This window comes from Somniosus microcephalus, chromosome 12 (genome assembly GCF_052327205.1).
Source record: "Somniosus microcephalus isolate GS21.2 chromosome 12, FLI_Smic_1.0, whole genome shotgun sequence".
Classification (NCBI taxonomy): Eukaryota; Metazoa; Chordata; class Chondrichthyes; order Squaliformes; family Somniosidae; genus Somniosus; species Somniosus microcephalus.
In genome coordinates this window covers 75,790,208-75,812,347 of record NC_140998.1, presented here as the reverse complement: position 1 = coordinate 75,812,347, position 22,140 = coordinate 75,790,208, and the positions used below count along the sequence as shown (strand labels likewise).

At 46.1% G+C, this 22,140-nt stretch overlaps 1 protein-coding gene across 1 annotated transcript in view; it reads left to right on the top strand.

Annotated features, from left to right (window-relative positions):
* pygl (phosphorylase, glycogen, liver) overlaps nt 1-22,140 on the top strand; it is a 228,092-nt gene that overhangs the window by 149,836 nt on the left and 56,116 nt on the right. The window contains exon 11 of the mRNA XM_086003162.1: nt 8,133-8,296. Coding sequence (XP_085859288.1) covers nt 8,133-8,296 — 164 coding nt within the window. The remainder of the gene's footprint in view (nt 1-8,132; nt 8,297-22,140) is intronic.

The window sequence follows — 22,140 nt, the reverse complement described above, 5'->3', positions numbered from 1 at the left end:
GATTTTGTTGTTGTTTTCACTGGAGGTACTCTGCCTCCTCGCTGCCGCCACCGCTGCTCCAATCTGTACTCTCTCTGGGCCTCCCGCTCGATTTATACTCCGCCTCCTGCTGTCCTGTGATGTCACTCCTTGATTTTTTGTTTTTTTTAAGTCACCGCTCAGCTCCTTTTAAGCTGCTGCCTCTGCTGCCGCCGCTCCCCTCCACACAGTGACTACTATAGATGCGATTGTTCTGCCCACACCCTCCCCCCCCCTTCTCCAGAATATACAAGTACAAAGGAAGCAAACACCCAACATCATGGGTCTCCACTCCTTTTTCCTCTAATTTGTGACTGGGAAATAAGTGTTCCCTGGTGCATAACAGTGAAACATTGGCTCTCACAGCTGGCCTTTATATATGGGGTTTGCTGTTTATTATTTGAGTGAAGTTGTGCCCCTGTTTTGCAAGTTGACTTTTCAAAGGGGCGACTGTATTTCAAAGGGTTTCAAGAGAATAAGCATTAAACATTTTGATATACCAATTAGTTCTAATCTGCTGTGACAAATGTGGAAGCAAGTCCCAACTCCAAAGGTAAGAATACCCAAGTAATTCCAAGAAAGACTGTAACCATTAGGAATTTGGATGAGGAGCATTTGTTTAACGTTTAAAAGATAAGCAAAGAAAACCATTCAAAATAACTCAACTGATTGATTTATCCATTTAACCCTTTCATGAACTAGCTTAAAGTTGCTGTGTTATTTTGATTGGTTTCAACAGCTCATTGTTACTGCTTGCTGCTGTAAATGACTTTGTGAATAAATCTGTTTGGGACTTTAATTTGTTATAAGTATCTGACATGACGGGTATCAATTGTCTTCTGAGATGACTTGGGAGAGCAATAAAAATTCTGTGTAATAATCCAGGGGCGTGATACGAGTCTGTTGTTCACTCTGGGTACACTATGCTAGATTACTTTACGCACAGGTTTTGTTTTGGTTTGTAGCTTTGCCTATGGGAGCTGACTTTAGGACACATTGGTCACAAGAAAGAGTATAAGCTGTTCCAGTACAGCGACAACACTGGTATCTACCCGACAAAGTGGAAAATTGCAAAGGTATGTCCTGTCCACAAAAAGCAGGACAAATCCAACCCGGCCAATTACTGCCCCATCAGTCTACTCTCAATCATCAGCAAAGTAATAGAAGGTGTCATCGACAGTGCTATCAAGCGACACTTACTCACCAATAACCTGCTCACTAATGCTCAGTTTGGGTTCCATCAGGACCACTCGGCTCCAGACCTCATTACAGCCTTGGTCCAAACAAGGACAAAAGAACTAAATTCCAGAGGTGAGGTGAGAGTGACTGCCCTTAACATAAAAGGATCATTTGACCGAGTGTGGCAACAAGAAGCCCTAGTAAAATTGAAGTCAATGCGAATTGAGGGGAAAACTCTCCATTGGCTAGAGTCATACCTAGCACAAAGGAAGATGGTTGTGGTTGTTGGAGGCCAATCATCACAGCACCAGGACATCACTGCAGAGGTCCTCAGGGCAGTGTCCTAGGCCCAACCATCTTCAGCTGCTTCACCTGCCCTCCATTATAAGGTCAGAGGTGGGTATGTTCGCTGATGACTGCACAGTGTTCAGTTCCATTCGCAGCTCCTCAGATAATGAAGCAGCCCATGCCCACGTGCAGCAAGACCTGGACAACATGCAGGCTTGGGCAGATAAGTGGCAAGTAACATTTGCGCCACACAAGTGCCAGGCAATGACCATCTCCAACAAGAGGGAGTCTAACCACCTCCCCTTGACATTCAATGGCATTATCATCGTCAAATTCCCCACCATCAACATCCTGAGGGGTCACCATTGACCAGAAACTCAGCTGAACCAACCACATAAATACTGTGGCTACAAGAGCAGGTCAGAGGCTGGGTATTCTGTGGCAAGTATCTCACCTCCTGACTCCCCAAAACCTTTCCACCATCTATAAGGCACACGTCAGGAGTGTACTGGAATACTCTTCACTTGCCTGGATGAGTGCAGCTCCATCAACACTCAAGAAGCTTGACACCATCCAGGACAAAGCAGCCCGCTTGTTTGGCACTCCATCCACCACCTTAAACATTCACTCCCTCCACCGCCAGCGCAGCGTGTCTGCCATGTGTACCATCTACCAGATGTACTGCAGCAACTCGCCAAGGCTTCTTCAACAGCACCTCCCAAACCCGCAACCTCTACCACCTAGCAGGACATGGGCAGCAGATGCATGGGAACACCACCACCTCCAAGTCACACACCATCCTGACTTGGAAATCGTCGCTGGGTCAAAATCCTGGAACTCCCAATCTAACAGCATTGTGGGAGTACCTTCACCACATGGACAGCAGTGGTTCAAGCAGGCAGCTCATCACCACTTTCTCAAGGGCAATTAGGGATGGGCAATAAATGCTGGCCTTGCCAGCGACGCCCACATTCCATGAATGAATTTTTAAAAAAGACCCACTAGACTTACTTCAATTCTTTGTCAAATAATGAAATTAGGAGTTAGCCATCTGTAACTAAACCTAGCAAACAGCAGTGGTGTGGGCCAGCAAGCAGTCAAGATGATATAGAAGGGGAAGATCCTGCCTGCCCAAACCCCTCTATCATTGAGGAAATGACAACCTGTGGACTGTGGAAGCTCTATAGCCTAGACTTCAAAAAATAATTTAATTCCACATGAAAGGCTATTAGTTAAACACGAATCTATGGGAATTAATTTAAACCTTGGGATTGGATAAGGAATTGGCTGAAGGGTTGAAAATACCAAGTACTTGTTAGAAGCGTTATGTTGGTGTGAGGGGCAAGTTACTGACTGAATTTACTGAATTTTTGAAGTGTGACATAAAAATGTGAGCATAACTGCTAGATGCACTGTTTATATATATTACTAGCTGAAGTGCCCGGCGGTGCCGAGGGCCTTTTGAGGGCATGTTGTTGTTGGAAGAGAGAGCGAGCGACTGGGGGGGAAGAGGGAGAGCGACTGGGGGGAAGAGAGAGAGCGACTGGGGGGAAGAGAGAGAGCGACTGGGGGGGAAGAGAGAGAGCGAGAGACTGGGGGGGAAGAGAGAGAGCGAGAGACTGGGGGGAAGAGAGAGAGCGAGAGACTGGGGGGAAGAGAGCGAGAGACTGGGGGGAAGAGAGAGAGCGAGAGACTGGGGGGAAGAGAGAGAGCGAGAGACTGGGGGGAAGAGAGAGAGCGAGAGACTGGGGGGAAGAGAGAGAGCGCGACTGGGGGGAAGAGAGAGAGCGACTGGGGGGAAGAGAGAGAGAGACTGGGAGGTGGGGAGGAAAGGGGGAGGGGGGGAGGGGAAGAGGGGAGAAAATGGGGAGGAAAGGGGAGGGGGAGGAAAAGGGAGGGGGGAAGAAGGGGAGGGGGGAAGAAGGGGGAGGGGGAAGAAGGAGGGGGAGAAGGGGGAGGGGGGAAGAAGGGGGAGTGGGGAAGAAGGGAGGAGGGGGGAAGAGGGGGGAGGGGGGAAGAGGGGGGAGGGGGAAGGGAGGAGGGGGGGAAGAGGGGGAGGGGAAAGGGAGAGGGGGAAGAAGGGGGAGGAGGGGGGAAAAGGGGGGAGGGGGAAGAAGGGGAGGGGGAAGAAGGGAGGAAGGGGAAGAAGGGGGAGGGGGGAAGAAGGGGGATGGGGGAGGGGGAAGAAGGGGGATGGGGGGGAGGGGAAGTCCCCGAGCCCCGCCCCCCGATGTCCCGAGCCCTGCCCTCCCGAGCCCCGCCCCCCCGCGGCCCCGCCCTCCCGAGGCCCGATCTCACGAGTCCCGAGTCCCGCCCCCGATCTCCCGAGGCACAATCTCCCTAGCCCCGCCCCCCGATCTCCCGAGGCCCGATCTCCCGAGCCCCGATCTCCCGAGCCCCGATCTGCCGAACCCCGATCTCACGAACCCCGCCCCCCACCCGAGCCAGCTTCAAGAGCAGAGAGAGAGACGCCGCCGCGCAACCTACCGCGTGAGGCCCGGCCGGACTCAAGTCGCGCGCGCTGACTCCTGCCCCACCCACCTTTACTAAGATGGCGGCGGTGGCGACGCTCGGCTCAGGCCCGCCCCCGCCAGCCTTCACAAAGATGGCGGCGATCGCGGGCCGCTTGTTGAGCACGACGGGAGGTGCCTAGCTCGGGCGTGGCTGGGCAACAGAGGCCCAGATTTACAGGCCTGGAAAAACGGTGAAAGGTAGGAAAATTCTAGATGTTAGAGAAAAGATTTACAAATTAATTAACTTTTTTTAAAAACAATTTGTGTTTTAAAAGCAACTTTTTTTTTGCTGGAAATGTAGATTTGAAAAGAAACACGCAGAAAGTGGGAAAAAGAAATTAAAAGTTTGGAATCAAGATGGCGGCGACTCACCTCGGTTCAGAATGATAAGGCCCGCCCCACACGCACCGATTGGTCAACCGTCAGGTCACTGAACTGTAGGATTGGTCAATCATCACGTCACTCAACTGTAGGATGGCCCGCCCACACACACAATGAACCCGCCCCCACTCGATGCAAATGAGTGGATAATGAGAGGAATTTTGAACGTTTTTTGGATACCGTCGGCACAATGTTTGGCTGAGCAAAAAGTAAATACGCCTACAAGAGTCCCCTAATGATGAGCTTTCTTTTGATATAACATATGTGTAGGTACGCTCTATAACTTTTGATTGTATAGCCGGCCAGAGAGACAGACAGACAGAGAGACAGACAGACAGACATATCCTTTTATATATATAGATACTAGCGTATATCCCATGGCATTGCTCATCATGAATAAGCTGATTCCTATACCTTCATGCTTGGTAAAATGGATTGAGGATTCCAAGACATGATAGCACTGAGGAAACTGCTGGAGTCTAGAAGAATTAGGGAGGTAAATCTCAGAATTGTGCAGCAGTAGGACTGGTTTGTGGGTTCTGAGAGAGCTTGGCAGGGTGAAAGGCTGTGTGATCTGGCAGTTATAGACAGGAGTTCCTGGGATCTGGAAGGGATATTCCAGGGTCTAGCAACACATAAGGGTTGGAGATTTAGTAGTCTGGAAAATCTGACATTATGGAGGGAACTCGGCAGAGAACGATTACCCTTCTCTCCCACCCCGGTCTTATGTACCCACCTGCTTCCCTCATGACCTGCTACCACCATTATCCATTCATGCCATCAATGGTGTCACCTGGTGAAGGGATAATGGTAAAAGTGGGAGGTCAGAGGGGAGATGGGACAGGTGGGGGGATGAGACAACTGGGGGACTTGGCCTGCATCTGGCTGTATTGCATTGAATGAGAAAATTAGGATTGGATGGGTAGATGAAACCAGTGCAGTGGAGGTTTGGGGTCTGCCAGTATTTTGGAGGACAAGCGTGGAGGACAATGAAGGCTATCAGTCTTCATCCTAACCTTGCCACACCTCCTGCTCATCACTCCTCATCTCACATCTGTTCATGTACCCAGCCCACTCCTCCCACAGGATATCTACTAGTAACATATTAAAAGTAATCCTGTGCCACATTTACTTCCTGTCACCCTAATGATGTTTTTTTCTACTGATTGAATATTTCACATGAGGGTAGATTTTCCTGACCAGCCTAGGGGAGGGCTCATTTCCCCAGATGCAAAGGTCAGGAAAAAGAGATGGAGACTCAGATAACTCCTAGCTTCTTTTCTGTCCTTCCAAAGTGTCTCCTTAAACCACTACCCCACCCCCCACCCCTGCTGTTTACTCCATCCTCACCTTCAACAATAAGTACAAGGATCTCAGGGACTTCTTTTCACTAAGATTAAGACTATACATTGAGCTGCCTCTACTGCTTCCAGTCCTTCCCTTTGCCCATCAAGCCAAAACTGCCTCTGGACTTGCCCCTGCCCTCACCCTGATTCCACTAATTTCTCCCTTAATGTTTGAATTTCTGCAATCAGGTTTCCACCGCTGCCAGAGCACTGAAACAGCCCTAACCAAAGTCATAAGTGACATTCTGTGTGACTGTGACAGTGGTGCATTTTCCCTCCTCACCTTCCTTGAGCTTTGTGCAGCCTTTGACCACACCATACCCCTCTAACACCTTTTCACCATTGTCCACCTCTGTGGCACTGCCCTCACTTGGTTCCACTCTTAACTATAAAATTTTATCCAGAGAATTTCCAGCAATGTCTTCTTTTCTTACACCTGTACCTTTACCTCTAGATCTATCCTTGGCCCCCACCAACCCACCCCGCCCCCCCCTTCCTCATCTACAATGCTGCGTCTTTGCATCTTCATCCGAAGACATGGGCCCAGATAATAACTTGGAGTGCGTTCGGAGCGGGGATGGGCGATATTGGCTGGGAAACCCGGAAGAACTTTCAGCGTGTCTGTCTGTGGCAATTTAATGCAACCACCTAATTATAATAATTGGCATCAAATACGTGGCAGCGGGCATGATGTAACCCGCAAGACGCGATCTCAACTGGGGTATTTAAAGGGCCAATCCAAAGATGGAATTTGGAGGAGTTAGGAGTTTGAACCAAGAGAGGGGGAAGTCTCATCATAGATTCAGGAAGGTCAAGGGCTGCGCCTCGATTTAATGATGCATCACTTGATGCACTGCTGAGTGCAGTGAGGAGTTGGAAAGAGATACTTTTTATTAGCAACGGGAAGAAGAAACCTGTTGCTGCCATAAAGGAGGTGTGGCTGGAGGAGGCCAAGGAGGTCAGCAGCAGGAGCATTGTGCCACGCTCCTGGATTCAGTGTAGGAAGTGCTTTAATGACCTAACCTTTAGCCCCCACCACAAACTATTTACCCTTGCCACCACTTCCATTCCCCTTTCCAACCTCTGTCTCAAGTTGAACCAGACTATTCGCAACCTTGACATCCTATTCCAACCTCGTATCTGCACTGTCACAAAGAGCAACTACTTCCACCTCAGTAACATCACCCTGCCTCAGCCCATCTGCTGCTGAAGCTCTTCTCCATGCCTAAATAACCTGTGGTTGGTTGCTTACATTTTAAAAAGGTAACAAACCTTTGAGTCTGCGGCATGCCCCATGTGCTGGTGTTTGGAAGGGTGAGCACAAGTGATGGTGCGTCTTCAGAAAGGTTCTCCTCGGTGTGTGCTGCAGTGAGGCCTAAGACGTCTGATTGGCCTAGAAAGAGGGAAGAGGGACAAGTGTTAGCATGTAGTGTCAAGGGTAAGTAGTAGCGGATGACTGGCAATACAATGCATCACCATGCTAAGTATGTGAGTGAGAGAGTTTTAAGCATAAAGAGAGAAGGAAGGGAAGATGCCCAAGCACTCTGTTGTGCATGGGCTCCAGGCTGGCCATCTCTAATGCTGCATGCCTTCTCTTTGCCAATTATGTCGATGGCAGCCTCCTCCATTGGTTTGAGCACATGCCTCCTCCTGGTCTTGTATTCTTCCGTCTGTTGTGTGTTAGCTTCTCCTTCAAAAAGAGTGATCGTGAGTTAGATTGTGTCCTGTTGAAGCGTTTTGAAGATTTGTGAGGCAGTATAGCATAATGTGCAGGCTGACGGGAAGAAGCTGCAGGTGTGGGCAAGAGGGGGAAGTAGTTGTGAGGGCAGTAGTAGGGCCTCAGTGTACAAGCAGAAGGAGGAGCATTGGTGTCCTGTTGTAATTGGAGGAGAAGCCAAGGAAACAGGGGAGGAAAGGGTTGATAATACTGCGGCTTAAGTAGGGCAGTGCAGGGCTGTATGAGAGTACAAGATGCGAAGGGGTGACCGCTAAAGAATCCTGAGTGATCGCTCACCAGTTTAGTTCAGGGGTCCTGAAGCAGGCATTAGGCTTCTCATTCACATATGTGGGGGGCCTAACGGTGTCTCAGGCTGGCGCCTGAACAGCCGCCAATGCCAACATGGCATGCCCATACCCCAGCGCTGATTGGTCGCGAAACATTATTCCACAGAATTTGACCTGCTGCCAATTTTAGGCCCATAAAACAGGTGCAAAGAGGTCAATTTCTACCCCATTCTCTTTAATTAAATGTTGTCCATTCCTTTAAAAAAAACTGCAGCCTATTGGAATGGATTGGTAATTTAACCAGAATGATTCTCTTAATTCACAAACAGACTTCACTATATTGCAGTTTAAATTGTCTATTTTTAAAAATTCCATTTTTTTTTACAATTGCTGTCTTCCACAGAAAATCAGAACTATATATCCTAGCGATGAACAGCGTTTAAGACGAATGTCTCTGGTAGAAGAGGATGGAGAAAAGAAGATAAATATGGCACACCTCTGCATTGTGGGTTCTCATGCAGTGAATGGCGTAGCCAAGATTCATTCTAAGATCATCAAAGAACAGGTGTAAGGATATTTTTGAATGCTTTTTAAATATTCAGTAGCCTATCAGTGATAGTTGAATGATCATTACCAACTTGTAAGTAATTGTTCTTATTTGAAAGAGACTGTTTGACATACCATTCTTACATTGTAAATGTTGACAGAAAAACGTGTCCAATAATCGTGACAGTAGAAAATAAGGGGCTGAATTTCTGGGCCTCCCGTGGCGTAAACAGAGCAATAGCACCCCAAAAATCATGGGAAAGACTTACCATCCTGCTGTCACTGTGGCCAGGATAATCCTCCCAGGGCCTAATGCTGAGTGGCCGAAGCTCCTCCCGAGTCAGGCAGTAGGTCCATTTAAAATGGGTTCCGCCAAGACCACTCGGCTTCTGACATCGTTACAGCCTTGGTCCAAACATTGACAAAGGAGCTGAATTCCAGAGGTAAGGTGAGAGTGACTGCCCTTGACATCAAGGCAGCATTTGACTGAGTGTGGCATCAAGGAGCCCTAGTAAAACTGAAGTAAATGGGAATCGGGGGGAAAACATTCCACTGGCTAGAGTCATACCTAGCACAAAGGAAGATGGTTGTGGTGGTTGGAGGTCAATCATCACAGCCCCAGGACATCATAGAAACACAGAAACATAGAAGATAGGAGCAGGAGTAGGCCATTCGGCCCTTCGAGCCTGCTCCGCCATTCAATGTGATCATGGCTGATCATCCAATTCAGTACCCTGTCCCTGCCTTTTCCCCATATCCCTTGATCCCTTTAGCCTCAAGAAATATATCCAACTCTTTCTTGAATATATTTAATGAACTGGCCTCCACCGCCCTCTGTGGCAGAGAATTCCACAGGTTCACCACTCTCTGGGTGAAGAAATTCCTCCTCATTTCAGTCCTAAATGGCTTACCCCTTATCCTTAGACTATGACCCCTGGTTCTGGACTCCCCGGCCATCAGAAACATCCTTCCTGCATCTAGTCTGTCCAGACCTGACAGAATTTTATAGGTTTCGATGATATCCCCTCTCAATCTTCTAAACTCCAGTGAGTATAAGCCCAATCGACACAATCTCTCCTCATATGTCATTCCTGCCATCCCAGGTATCAGCCTGGTGAATCTTCGCTGCACTCCCTCCATGGCAAGAACGTCATTCCTCAGGTAAGGTGACCAAAACTGCACACAATACTCAAGGTGCGGTCTCACCAAGGCCCTGTACAACTGTAGCAAGACATCCTTGTTCCTGTACTCGAACCCTCTTGCTACGAAGGCCGACATACCATTTGCCTTCTTAACCGCCTGCTGCACCTGCATGCTTACCTTCAGCGACTGGTGCACAAGGACCCCCAGGTCTCTTTGCACTTCCCCTTCTCCCAATCTATTGCCATTTCAAATAATAATCTGCCTTCCTGTTTTTGCCACCAAAGTGGATAACCTCACATTTATCCACATTATAGTGCATTTGCCATGTTTCTGCCCAATCACCCAACCTGTCCAAATCGTACTGGAGTTTCCCGACACCCTCCTCGCAGCTTACCCTCCCGCCCAGCTTTGTGTCGTCTGCAAATTTAGAGATATTACATCCAATTCCCTCGTCCAGATCATTAATGTATATTGTGAACAGCTGGGGTCCTAGGACCGATCCTTGCGGTACCCCACTAGTCACTGCCTGCCACTCGGAAAACGACCCATTTATTCCAACTCTTTGCTTTCTGTCCGCCAACCAGTTCTCTATCCAAGTCAATACCTTGCCCCCAATCCCATGTGCCTTAATTTTGCACGCTAATCTCTTGTGTGGGACCTTATCGAAAGCCTTCTGAAAGTCCAAATACACCACATCCACTGGTTCTCCCTTATCTATTTTACCAGTTACATCCTCAAAAAATTCCAGTAGATTAGTCAAGCATGATTTACCTTTTGTAAATCCATGTTAACTTTGTCCGATCCTGTCACTGCTTTCCAAGTGCTCTGCTATTACATCTTTTATAATAGACTCTAGCATTTTTCCCACTACCGATGTCAGGCTTACCGGTCTATAATTCCCTGCTTTTTCTCTACCACCTTTTTTGAATAGTGGGGTAACATTAGCTACCCTCCAATCCATGGGTAACGTTCCAGAGTCTATCGAGTTCTGGAAGATGATCAGTAATGCATCTACTATCTCTAGGGCCACTTCCTTAAGTACCCTGGGATGTAGACCACCAGGCCCTGGGGATTTATCGGCCTTCAGTCCCATCAATTTTCCTAACACCATTTTCCTACAAATACTGATTTCTTTCAGTTCCTCGCTTTCATCCGACCCTATGTTCCCCGGCATCTCTGGGAGGTTATTTGTGTCCTCCTTTGTGAAGATTCTGATCGCAAGGGACCTACACTTGACTTCCTCAATCTTTTTCTCTTCACATATCTATAAAAGCTTTTACAGTCAGTTTTTATGTTCCATGCAAGCTTACTCTCATATTCTATTTTCCCTTTCTTAATTAATCCCTTTGTCCTCCTTTGTTGAATCCTAAACTGCTCCCAATCCTCAGGTTTACTGCTTTTTCTGGCCAATTTATATGTCTTCTCCTTGGATCTTATGCTATCCCTAATTTCCCTTGTTAGCCACGGTTGAGTCACTTTTTTTGTTTTATTTTAATGCCAAACTGGGATGAACAAATCCTGTAGCTCATCCATTCGGTCTTTGAATGTTTGCCATTGCCTATCCACCGTCAACCCTTTGAGTGCCATTCCCCAATCAATCCTACCCAACTCGCTCCTCAGACCATTGTAGTTTCCTTTATTTAAATTGAGGACCCTAGTCTCTGATTCAACTACTTCATTCTCCATCTTAATGAAGAATTCGATCATATTATGATCGCTCCGACCCAAGGGGCCTCGTACAACAAGATTGCTAATTAATCCTTTCTCGTTACATAATACCCAGTCTAAGATGGCCTGATCTCTGGTTGGTTCCTCGACATATTGGTCCAGGAAACCGTCCCGTAAACACTCCAGGAATTCCTCCTCCACAGTATTGTTACTAATTTGGTTGGCCCAATCTATATGTAGATTAAAGTCACCCATGATGACTACTGTGCCCTTATTGCACGCTTCTTTCATTTCCCTTTTAATGCCATCCCCAACCTCTGCCTTACTGTTTGGAGGTCTATATACCACTCCCACTAACGTTTTTTTCCCCTTAGTATTCCTCAATTCTACCCATACAGATTCCACATCATCAGAGCTAATATCCTTCATTACAATTGTGTTAATCCCTTCTTTAACCAGTAATGCTACCCCACCTCCCTTTCTGCCTATCTTTCCTGAATATCGAATACCCCTGAATGTTGAGTTCCCAGTCTTGGCCATCCTTGAGCCACGTTCCCGTAATCCCAAACAAATCATATTCGTTTACCTCTATTTGCGCAGCCAATTCATCCACCATATTACAAATGCTCCTCGCATTAAGACACAAAGCCTTCAGGCTTGTTTTTTTAAGGCTCTTAGACCTATTAGAATTATTATTTACTGTGGCCATGTTTGATTTAAACCGTTGATTTCTCTGACTGCCACTTTTGTTTTTCTCCTTCCTATCTTTTGCTTTTATCCTTGTTTCCCTTTCCTCTGTCTCCCTGCTCAGGTTCCCAACCCACTGCCATTTTAGTTTATACCCTCCCCCACAGCACTAGCAAACACTCCCCGTAGGACATCGGTTCCAGCCCTGCCCAGGTGCAAACCGTCCGGTTTGAACTGGTCCCACCTCCCCCAGAACCGGTTCCAATGTCCCAGGAACTTGAATCCCTCCCCCTGGCACCATTCCTCTAGCCATGTATTCATCTGAAGTATCCTTCTATTTCTACACTGACTAGCACGTGGCACTGGTAGCAATCCTGAGATTACTACCTTTGAGGTCCTGTTTTTTAATTTATCTCCTAACTCCCTATATTCTGCTTTTAGGACCTCATCCCGCTTTTTACCAATATCGTTGGTGCCTATATGCACCATGACAACTGGCTGTTCACCCTCCCCTTCCAAGATGTTCTGCAGCCGCTCGGAGACATCCTTGACCCTTGCACCAGGGAGGCAACACACCATCCTGGAGTCTCGTTTGCGGCCGCAGAAATGCCTATCTATTCCCCTTACAATTGAATCCCCTATTACTATAGCTCTACCCCTCTTTTTCCTCCCATTCTGTGCAGCAGAGCCACCCCTTGTGCCAGGAAGTTGGCTGCTGCTGCCTTCCTCTGATAAGCCATCCCCCCCAACAGTACTCAAAGTGGTGTATCTGTTGGAGAGGGGGATGGCCACAGGGGACCCCTGCACTACCTGTCTGCGCCTAGTACTCTGCCTGTTGGTCACCCGTTCCCTTTCTTCCTGTCCAACCTCTACCTGCGGTGTGTCCAACTCTGTAAATGTGATATTCACGATGTCCTGAGCATCGTGAACGCTCCAGTATGCATCCAATCGCAGATCCAGTGCCGCAATGCGGTCTGTCAGTAGCTGCAGCTGGATGCACTTCCTGCACATGTAGTTGTCAGGGACACATGAAGTGCCCCTGAGTTCCCACATATTGCAGGAGGAGCATACAACGGGGCCGGGCTCTCCTGCCATGATTTACCCTTTAATTAATTGAATTTAAATTAAATCAATCAATCCCACTAATTACACTACAGTTAACTGGTTTACCAACAGTCCCCGCTACACCAGAGAGACCTTAGTAACTATAAACCAGAGTTAAAGTTTAAAAAAGAGAGAAATACTCAACAACCAATCACTTACCTGCTTCCTGGTGACGTCACACTTTGATTACTTTTTACCTCTCTCCCCTGCTGTTGAATTGGTAAGCCTCGCTGAATCCGTCGCTTTTAACTGCCGCCGGTTGCGCTGCACTCCTCACCCAGGTCCGTCGCTCTGGTCGGGCCTCGCTGAATCCGCCGCTTTTAACTGCCGCCGGTTGCGCTGCACTCCTCACCCAGGTCCATCGCTCTGGTCGGGCCTCGCTGAATCTGCCGCTTTTAACTGCCACCGGTCGCACTGCACTCCTCACCCAAGTCCGTCCGCTACAAAAGGGTCATGAGACTGAGATGACTGGTATCTCACTGCTAGCTGCATCTCTCAAGCTTACTCCTGGACAGCTAGGTCTTACCTCCCAAGTTCCACAGGCATGGTGCTCTGAGGGGCAAGACCAATGGTCTGGCATGTGTTACTGTCCCGAGAGATGGTAGTAACAAACAGGTGGACTCCAGCCATCACCATTCCACTGGGCCCTGGATATAAAGTATGGCTTGTCTAAAAGCAGCTCTCAGACCCTGAATGCCTTGAGACATAGTGCTTGCCACAACCTGGAAGCTGCACTCCAGTCTGTCCCTGAATACCTCCAGAGCTGCAGTCTGTGTTTCCGTGGAGGTGGAGGCACCGATTGATCTTATCAGGGGATCTGCTGCAGATTCCATTGCAGCTGCTACTTGTTCCATTTGTGCTTGCAGCAAAGGAAAATCTTTCATGACGACACCACAAAGAACGTCTGTTGACTCGACAGTCACACCTGTCAATTGCTGCACATCCTTAGAGATTAGGTAGCACGAAAGGTATCCCTGGGTGGCTTAGTAACATCCACACCCAGATTCTGCTCCTCCTTCCTTCTGTCTCCTCCAGAAAGGCTCTGAGTTCTGCATCGGAAAAGTTCTGAGTCTCTCTGCTCCTTGATGCCCTGCTGCTTTCTCTGTCCAGATGGCCCCGGTATAGTCATAATTCTTGGAAAGTATGATAAAAAGGATTGATGAGACATACACCAAACTTATCTGAGAGTGAAGTGAGAGAGCTAAGCATTTCTTCCTTACCTGGTTGCCCCCAGTCTGCTGCTGGAGTGTACAGGCTGAACTGTGTTTTTAAAGGCTGCAAGGTAGTTTCCATGCACTTCAACTAATCACATAAATGACTACTCCAGTGGGTATGGAAATAAGCTGACCCAGGGAATTCATGTAACTTCCTCTCCAGGCCACCAGCAGGCACAAATCTTTTTTCAATGCCAGAACAGGGGTGTAACTCACCATATGAAAATTCACCCCCAAATACTTATTATCCATTTTTTTAATGAAAACATGCTAAAAAGAATTGCAATTGCTTTTAACACTTAGTTAAAAAAAATTCTCTCCTTTTTCTGCAATTACCTCTACTCTCTTAGAAGCATTATTTTGTTGGCACTGGGCATCTTGCCCAAGTAAGTGGTTGCTCTTCATCTGCAAGACAGTGACTGTTGGCCGGATGTCTTATCGGTAGGGTGGGGGCATCATTGTTGAGCCAAATCCAGTATTCACTCAAAGTCCATTTACATATTTCCAACAGGGGTTATTGACGATGATGAGGCATGAGACCTTTGGCTGATTTTCCCACCACAATGCAGGGCTAGTGAAGACAGTTTATAGCATCACCTAGTTATTTATGCAAATATATATATTTGTTTCAGTGAAGAGTGATGATAACACTGGCATGGTGAAAATTTGCAGCCAAACTATGTGAGATGAATGAAACAATTAAAAACATAAGTGAACATTCAATGGAATGCAATATCTTGTATCTATATATAGTTTTGCTAATAAAAACATAGAAACATAGAAGATAGGAGCAGGAGTAGGCCATTCGGCCCCTCGAGCCTGTTCCGCCATTTAATGAGATCATGGCTGATCATCCAAATTCAGTACCCTGTCCCTGCTTTCTCCCCATATCCCTTGATCCCTTTAGCCTTAAGAAATATATCTAACTCCTTCTTGAATATATTTAATGAATTGGCCTCAACTGCCTTCTGTGGTAGAGAATTCCACAGGTTCACCACTCTCTGGGTGAAGAAATTCCTCCTCATCTCAGTCCTAAATGGCTTACCCCTTATCCTTAGACTGTGACCCCTGGTTCTGGACTCCCCCGCCATCGGGAACATCCTTCCTGCATCTAGTCTGTCTAGTCCCGTTAGAATTTTATAAGTTTCAATGAAATCCCCTCTCATTCTTCTAAACTCTAGCGAACATAAGCCTAATCGACCCAATCGCTCCTCATACGTCAGTCCTGCCATCCCAGGTATCAGTCTGGTGAATCTTTGCTACACTCTCTCCATGGCAAGAACATCCTTCCTCAGATAAGGTGACCAAAATGATTTTCCCCACCTTGCATAATTGATCCTCACCCCACTTAATCTAATTTAAGGCAATAGAACCAGATAATTACTATTTTCAGGGTCATCAAGACACCTCACGCCCAAACATATGTAGGGTCCCACAAGAGTTGAGCATGCTGCAATGATTTCAGGGATGTTTGGATATCAAAGCTATTCACTGCTATATTAGACAGGGATATCCCACCCTCGAAATGGCAGCTTCAATGAGCATGTCCATCATTATTAAAAATTAGTCAAATATACATTCAAAAAAGAAATTCAAAAAATTAAAGGATCAAATGTATTAAAGCCCAGATTTTGCTGAAAAACTAATGTCGTCTGAACGATGTATGTCGTTATTAATGCACAAATCAGCCAGCAACTTGTGGCGAGGAAGAGATTCCCCGTGAATTGCAAATTGCCACAAGTTGCTGGCCGATTTGACGAAAATGGCATCTCGGCCTTAAGCAGCCCATGAGTTTCATGAAGTTAGAACATAAGAATATAAGAAGTAGGAGCAGGAGTAGGCCATACGTCCCCTCGAGCCTGCTGCGCCATTCAATAAGATCATGGCTGATCATCGACCTCAACTCCACTTTCCCGCCCGATCTCCATATCCCTTGATTCCCCTAGAGTCCAAAACTCTTATCTATCTCGGCCTTGAATATACTCAAAGACTCGGCATCCACAGCCCTCTGGGGCAGAGAATTCCAAAGATTCACAACCCTCTGAGTGAAGTAATTCCTCCTCATCTCAGTCTTAAATGGCCTACCCCTTATCCTGAGACTATGCCCCCTAGTTCTAGACACTCCAGCCAGGGAAAACAACCTCTCAGCATCTATCATGTCAAACCCATTCAGAATCTTGTATGTTTCAATGAGATCACCTCTCATTCTTCTAAACTCCAGAGAGTATAGGCCCATTGTACACAATCTCTCATCATAGGGCAGCCCTCTCATCCCAAGGATCAATCTAGTGAACCTTCGTTGCACCGCCTCCAAGGCAAGTATATCCTTCCTTAGATAAGGAGACCAAAATTGTGCACAGTACTCCAGGTGTGGTGTCACCAAGGCCCTGTACAATTGTAGCAAGACATCCTTACTCTTATACTCCAACCATCTTACAATAAAGGCCAACATGCCATTTGCCTTCATAGAAACGGAGAAAAATAGGAGCAGGAGTAGGCCATTTGGCCCTTCGAGCCTGCTCTGCCATTCAATATGATCATGGCTGATCCTCTATCTCAATACCATAGTCCCGCTCTATCCCCACACCCCTTGATGCCTTTTGTGTCTAGAAATCTATCTATCTCCTTCTTAAATATATTCAGTGACTTGGCCTCCACAGCCTTCTGTGCTAGAGAATTCCACAGGTTCACCGCCCTCTGTGTAAAGAAATTTCTCCTCATCTCAGTCCTAAATGTCCTACCCTGTATCCTGAGACTGTGACACCTCGTTCTAGACCCCCCAGCCAGGGGAAACATCCTCCCTGCATCCAGTCTGTCTAGCCCTGTCAGAATTTTATATGTTTCAATGAGATCCCCTCTCATTCTTCTAAACTCTAGTGAATACAGGCCTAGTCGACCCAATCTCTCCTCATACGACAGTCCTGCCATCCCTGGAATCAGTCTGGTGAACCTTCGCTGCACTCCCTCTATGGCAAGTATATCCTTTCTTAGGTAAGGAGACCAAAACTGCACACAGTACTCCAGGTGTGGTCTCACCAAGGCCCTGTACAACTGTAGTAAGACATCCTTGCTCCTGTACTCAAATCCTCTTGCAATGAAGGCCAACATACCATTTGCCTTCCTAAATTCTTGCTGCACCTGCATGTTTGCTTTCAGCGACTGGTGTACAAGGACACCCAGGTCCCTTTGTACATCAGCATTTCCCAATCTATCACCATTTAAATAATACTCTACCTTTCTGTTTTTCCTACCGAAGTGGATAACTTCACATTTATCCACGTTATATTGCATCTGCCATGTATTTGCCCACTCACTCAACTTGTCTAAATCGCCTTGAAGCCTCTTTGCATCCTCCTCACAACTCACAATCCCACCTAGTTTTGTGTCATCAGCAAACTTGGAAATATTACATTTGGTACCCTCATCCAAATCATTGATATATATTGTGAATAGCTGGGGCCCAAGCACTAATCCCTGCGGTACCCCACTAGTCACCGCCTGCCACCCCAAAAAAGATCCATTTATTCCTACTCTCTGTTTCCTGTCTGTTAACCAATTTTCAATCCATGCCAGTATATTACCTCCAATCCCATGTGCTTTAATTTTGCACACTTACCTCTTATGTGGGACTTTATCAAAGGCCTTCTGAAAATCCAAATACACCACATCCACTGGTTCTCCCTTATCTATTCTACCAGTTACATCCTCAAAAAACTCCAGTAGGTGTTCCTTATTTCTTGCTGTACCTGCATGCTAACTTTCTGTGTTTTTTTCACAAGGGCACCCAAATCTTTCTGAACACCAACATTTAAAAGTTTCTCACCATTTAAAAAATATTCTGTTTTTCTATTCTTCCTACCAAAGCGAATAACCTCACATTTCCCTACATTATACTGCATCTGCCACCTTACTGCCCACTCACTTGGTCTATTTATATCCCTTTGCAGACTCTGTGGGGGAGAAATTCGGTATCGCCCCGTTTGGGGTGCAATTATCAGCCGGGCGCAAAGTTAGCATCTGGCCCTAATTATCGCCTCCGACTGCAAACTTGGCTTCTATCACCCCTGGAGGTGATTGGAGCACTAAATCAGGTGCTACACACCTCTCTTAAGGCGCTAATGCCGAGGAGCAAGGCGCTACCTCAGAGCGCTGGCGAAGCTCATGTGATGTCAGTCAGCAATGGAACAAAGATACATTGGTGCCGGCCAGTTCTTAAAAGTGAGGGTCGATCTTGCTCTCCATCCACACCCTGCTCATTGCAGCCTTGGATCTCGGCCTGGAGAGACCTGTACATCAAATCTGCTGGAATGAACAATGGAGAGGCCCAGGCAAAGAGCTCAGAGTGCAGCCCCCATAGTCTCTTCTAAATCGATGCAAGGAAGGTCAAATCAAAATGAACCTGCAAAGTGCTGCTCAGTACCCAAAACTCCTTCACACAGCGTTGAATCTCTCCAGAAGTCTCTCTCTCTCTCTCTCAGAATGCGTGGTGCAAAAATGTCGCCGACAAAAAAAGGCAGGAAGCGGTCGCCTTTAAATAGCGCTCCCCCAGTCACTTCCCGACTGCAAAACGCTCTCCTCAACCTGCCATTGCTAGCAGCAGGTGGTAAGGCAGGGGGCACCACTCAATATCCAGTCCGGGGCGCTACCGGGGCGTTGCACACTCGACTGACGTCACGGTCTGTGGGCGCAGGAGTTCGTGGCGGTAGTGTTTAGCGCCACCGCAAAATGTCTGGTCAATTACTTAGGGCGCTAACGGGAGGCACAAAACAACCAAATTTTTCCCCCTTTGTGTTCTCCTCACAGTTACTGTCCCACCTAGCTTTGTATCATCAGCAAACTTGGATACATTACTCTCAGTCCCTTCATCTAGGTCATTAATATAGATTGTAAATAGCTGAGGCCTCAACACTGATCCTTGTGGAACCCCACTAGTTACAGCCTGCCAACCTGAAACGACTCGTTTATCCCTACTCTTTGTTTTCTGTCCATTAACCAATCCTCTATCCATGCTATCATATTACCCCCAACCCCATGAGCCCTTACCTTGTGTTACAACCTTTTATGTGGCACCTTATCGAATGCCTTTTGGAAATCCAAATATACTACATCCACTGGTTCCCCTTTATCTACCCTGCTAGTTACATCCTCAAAAAACTCTAATAAATTTGTCAAACACGATTTCCCTTTCATGAAACCATGTTGACTCTGCCTAATCATATTATGATTTTCTAAGTGCCCCAACACCACTTCCTTAGCAATGGATTCCAGAATTTTCCTGATGACTGATTTCAGGCTAACTGGCCTTAAGTTCCCTGTTTTCTCTCTCCCTCCTTTCTTGAGTAGCGGTGTTACATTTGCTACCTTCCAATCCGCTGGGACCATTCTAGAATCTAGGGAATTTTGGAAGATCAAAACCAATGCATCCACTATCTCTGCAGCCCTAGGATGTGGACCGTCAGGTCCAGGGGATTTGTCGGCTTTTAGTCCCATTAGTTGCTCTAGTACTTTTTCTCTACTCATATTAATTATGTTAAGTTCCTCACCCTCATTAGACCCTTGGTTCCCTACCATTTTTGGTATGCTTTTTGTGTCTTCTACTATGAAAATATTTGTTTAACGTTTCTGTCATTTCCTTATTCCCCATAATAATTTCTCCTGCCTCAGCCTCTAAGGGCTCAATGCTTACTTTTGCTACACTCTTCCTTTTTACATACAGTACTTGTAGTTGCTGCATTTGAACACTAATTGCCCATTAAACTCGCCACAGAAAGTTAAGTCTAGTAATTAATCGTGTAAGTACCTTTTTAACAACATGATAATGGGCAATGACTATCAATTAACCTCTCCTGCCCAGAAAGTGAACAGTTAAAACTTGGTGCCTTATTCCTTCAGGTTGTGAATTGTTGTTGGAGATTTTTTAAATGTCAAATTTTAATTTTATTTTCTTGCTCTTCCTTTCTCTTTTTCTTTCTCTGAATCCAACCTTTCTTTCCCTCGCTTTACTTCTCATTCTGTACCTAATTTGACATTAATTCAGCCACTCAAATTTACCATCCTTCTCAGTCCTTGCTCTGTTTATTTCTCATTCCTTTAATCTCATTGGTTAAGGAGATACACGGTTGGTCCTGTTGTTCATCAAGGTCCCAGATTCCTTGTTTCTCTTGCTGCGCCTGTATCAGTTCACACTTCCAGCAACTTTGTGGCCAAAATTTTTTAAACCTAAATGTTTATGAATAATCATCGAATCATAAAAATTAACGGCATAGAAGGAGGCCATTTAGCCCATCATGTCTCTACCAGCCAAAAAGAGTTATCCAGCCTAATCCCACTTTCCAGCTCTTGGTCCGTAGCCCTGTAGGTTACGGCACTTCAAGTGCATATCCAAGTACTTTTTAAATGTGATGAGGGTTTCTGCCTCTACCACCCTTTCAGGCAGTGAGTTCCAGACCCCCATCACCCTCTGGGTGAAAGAATTTCACCTCAACTTCCCTCTAATTCTTGTACCAATTATTTTAAAGCTATGCCCCAGGTTATTGACCTCTCTGCTAGGGGAAATAGGTCCTTCCTATCCACTCTATCTAGGCCCCTCATAATTTTATACACCTCATTTAAGTCTCCCCAAAGGCTCCTCTGTTCCAAAGAAAACAACCCCAGCCTATCCAATCTTTCCTCATAGCTAAAATTCTCCTGTCCTGGCAAAATCCTCGTAAATCTCCTCTGTACCCTCTCTAGTGCAATCTCATCTTTCCTATAATGTGGTGACCAGAACTGTACACAGTGCTCTAGCTGTGGCCTAACTAGTGTTTTATACAGTTCTAGCATAACCTCCCTACTCATATATTCTATGCCTTGGCTAATAAAGGAAAGTATGCCTTCTTAACCACCTTATCTACCTGTCCTGCTACCTTTAGGGATCTGTGGACATACACTCCAAGATTCCTCTGTTCCTCTACACTTCTCAGTATCCTACTAATTATTGTGTATTCCCTTGCCTTGTTAGCCCTCCCCAAATGTTTTACCTCACACTTCTCCAGATTGAATTCCATTTGACACTTTTCTGCCCACCTGACCATTGATGTCTTCCTGCAGTCTACAACTATCTTCCTCACTATCAACCACACAGCCAATTTTTGTATCATCCACAAATTTCTTAATCATGCCCTCTACATTGAATTCTAAATCATTGATATATACCGCAAAAAGCAAAGGACTTAGTACTGAGCCCTGCAGAACCCAACTGGAAACAGCCATCCAGTCACAAAAACATCCATCAACCATTACCCTTTACTTCCTGCCACTGAGCCAATTTTGGATCCAACTTGCCACTTTCCCTTGGATCCCATGGGCTTTTACTTTTCTGACCAGTGTGCCATGTGGGACCTTGTCAAAAGCTTTGCTAAAATCCATGTAGACTATATCAAACACGCTACACTCATCAGCCCTCCTTGTTATCTCCTCAAAAAATTCCATCAAGTTAGTCAGACACTACCTTCCTTAAATAAATCCATGCTGATTGTCTTTGATTAATCCATGCCTTTCTAAATGACAATTAATATTGTCCCTCAGAATTTTATCTAATAATTTGCCTACCACCAAGATTAGGCTGACTGGCCTGTGATTACACGGTCTATCCCTTTCTCCCTTTTTAAACAACGGTACAATGTCCTCCAGCACCACACCTGTAACTAGCGAGGATTGGAAAATGATGGTCAGAGCCTCTGCTATTTCCTCCCTTGCTTCTCAACAGCCTGGGATACACTTCATCCAGGCCTGGTGATTTATCTACTTAAGTCTAACTGACAGGGTATGCTGCCAGTGCCCTGTCTAGCAAAATCTGGGCCATAGTATTTTTTTAAGGAATGCTTTAGGATAAGACCATTGTTGGACCTTATCCCAAGGAATTCTTTTAATTGATTTGGTCACAATTGTTTGTTTTTATTAGTACCATGTAAATCTTTTTGAATTAAATTTTAGAAACATTTAAAATCATAGTTGTTTTGTTATTAGTAATTTTTTTTTAGATTTTCTGCTCTTTTTTCTATGAATCAG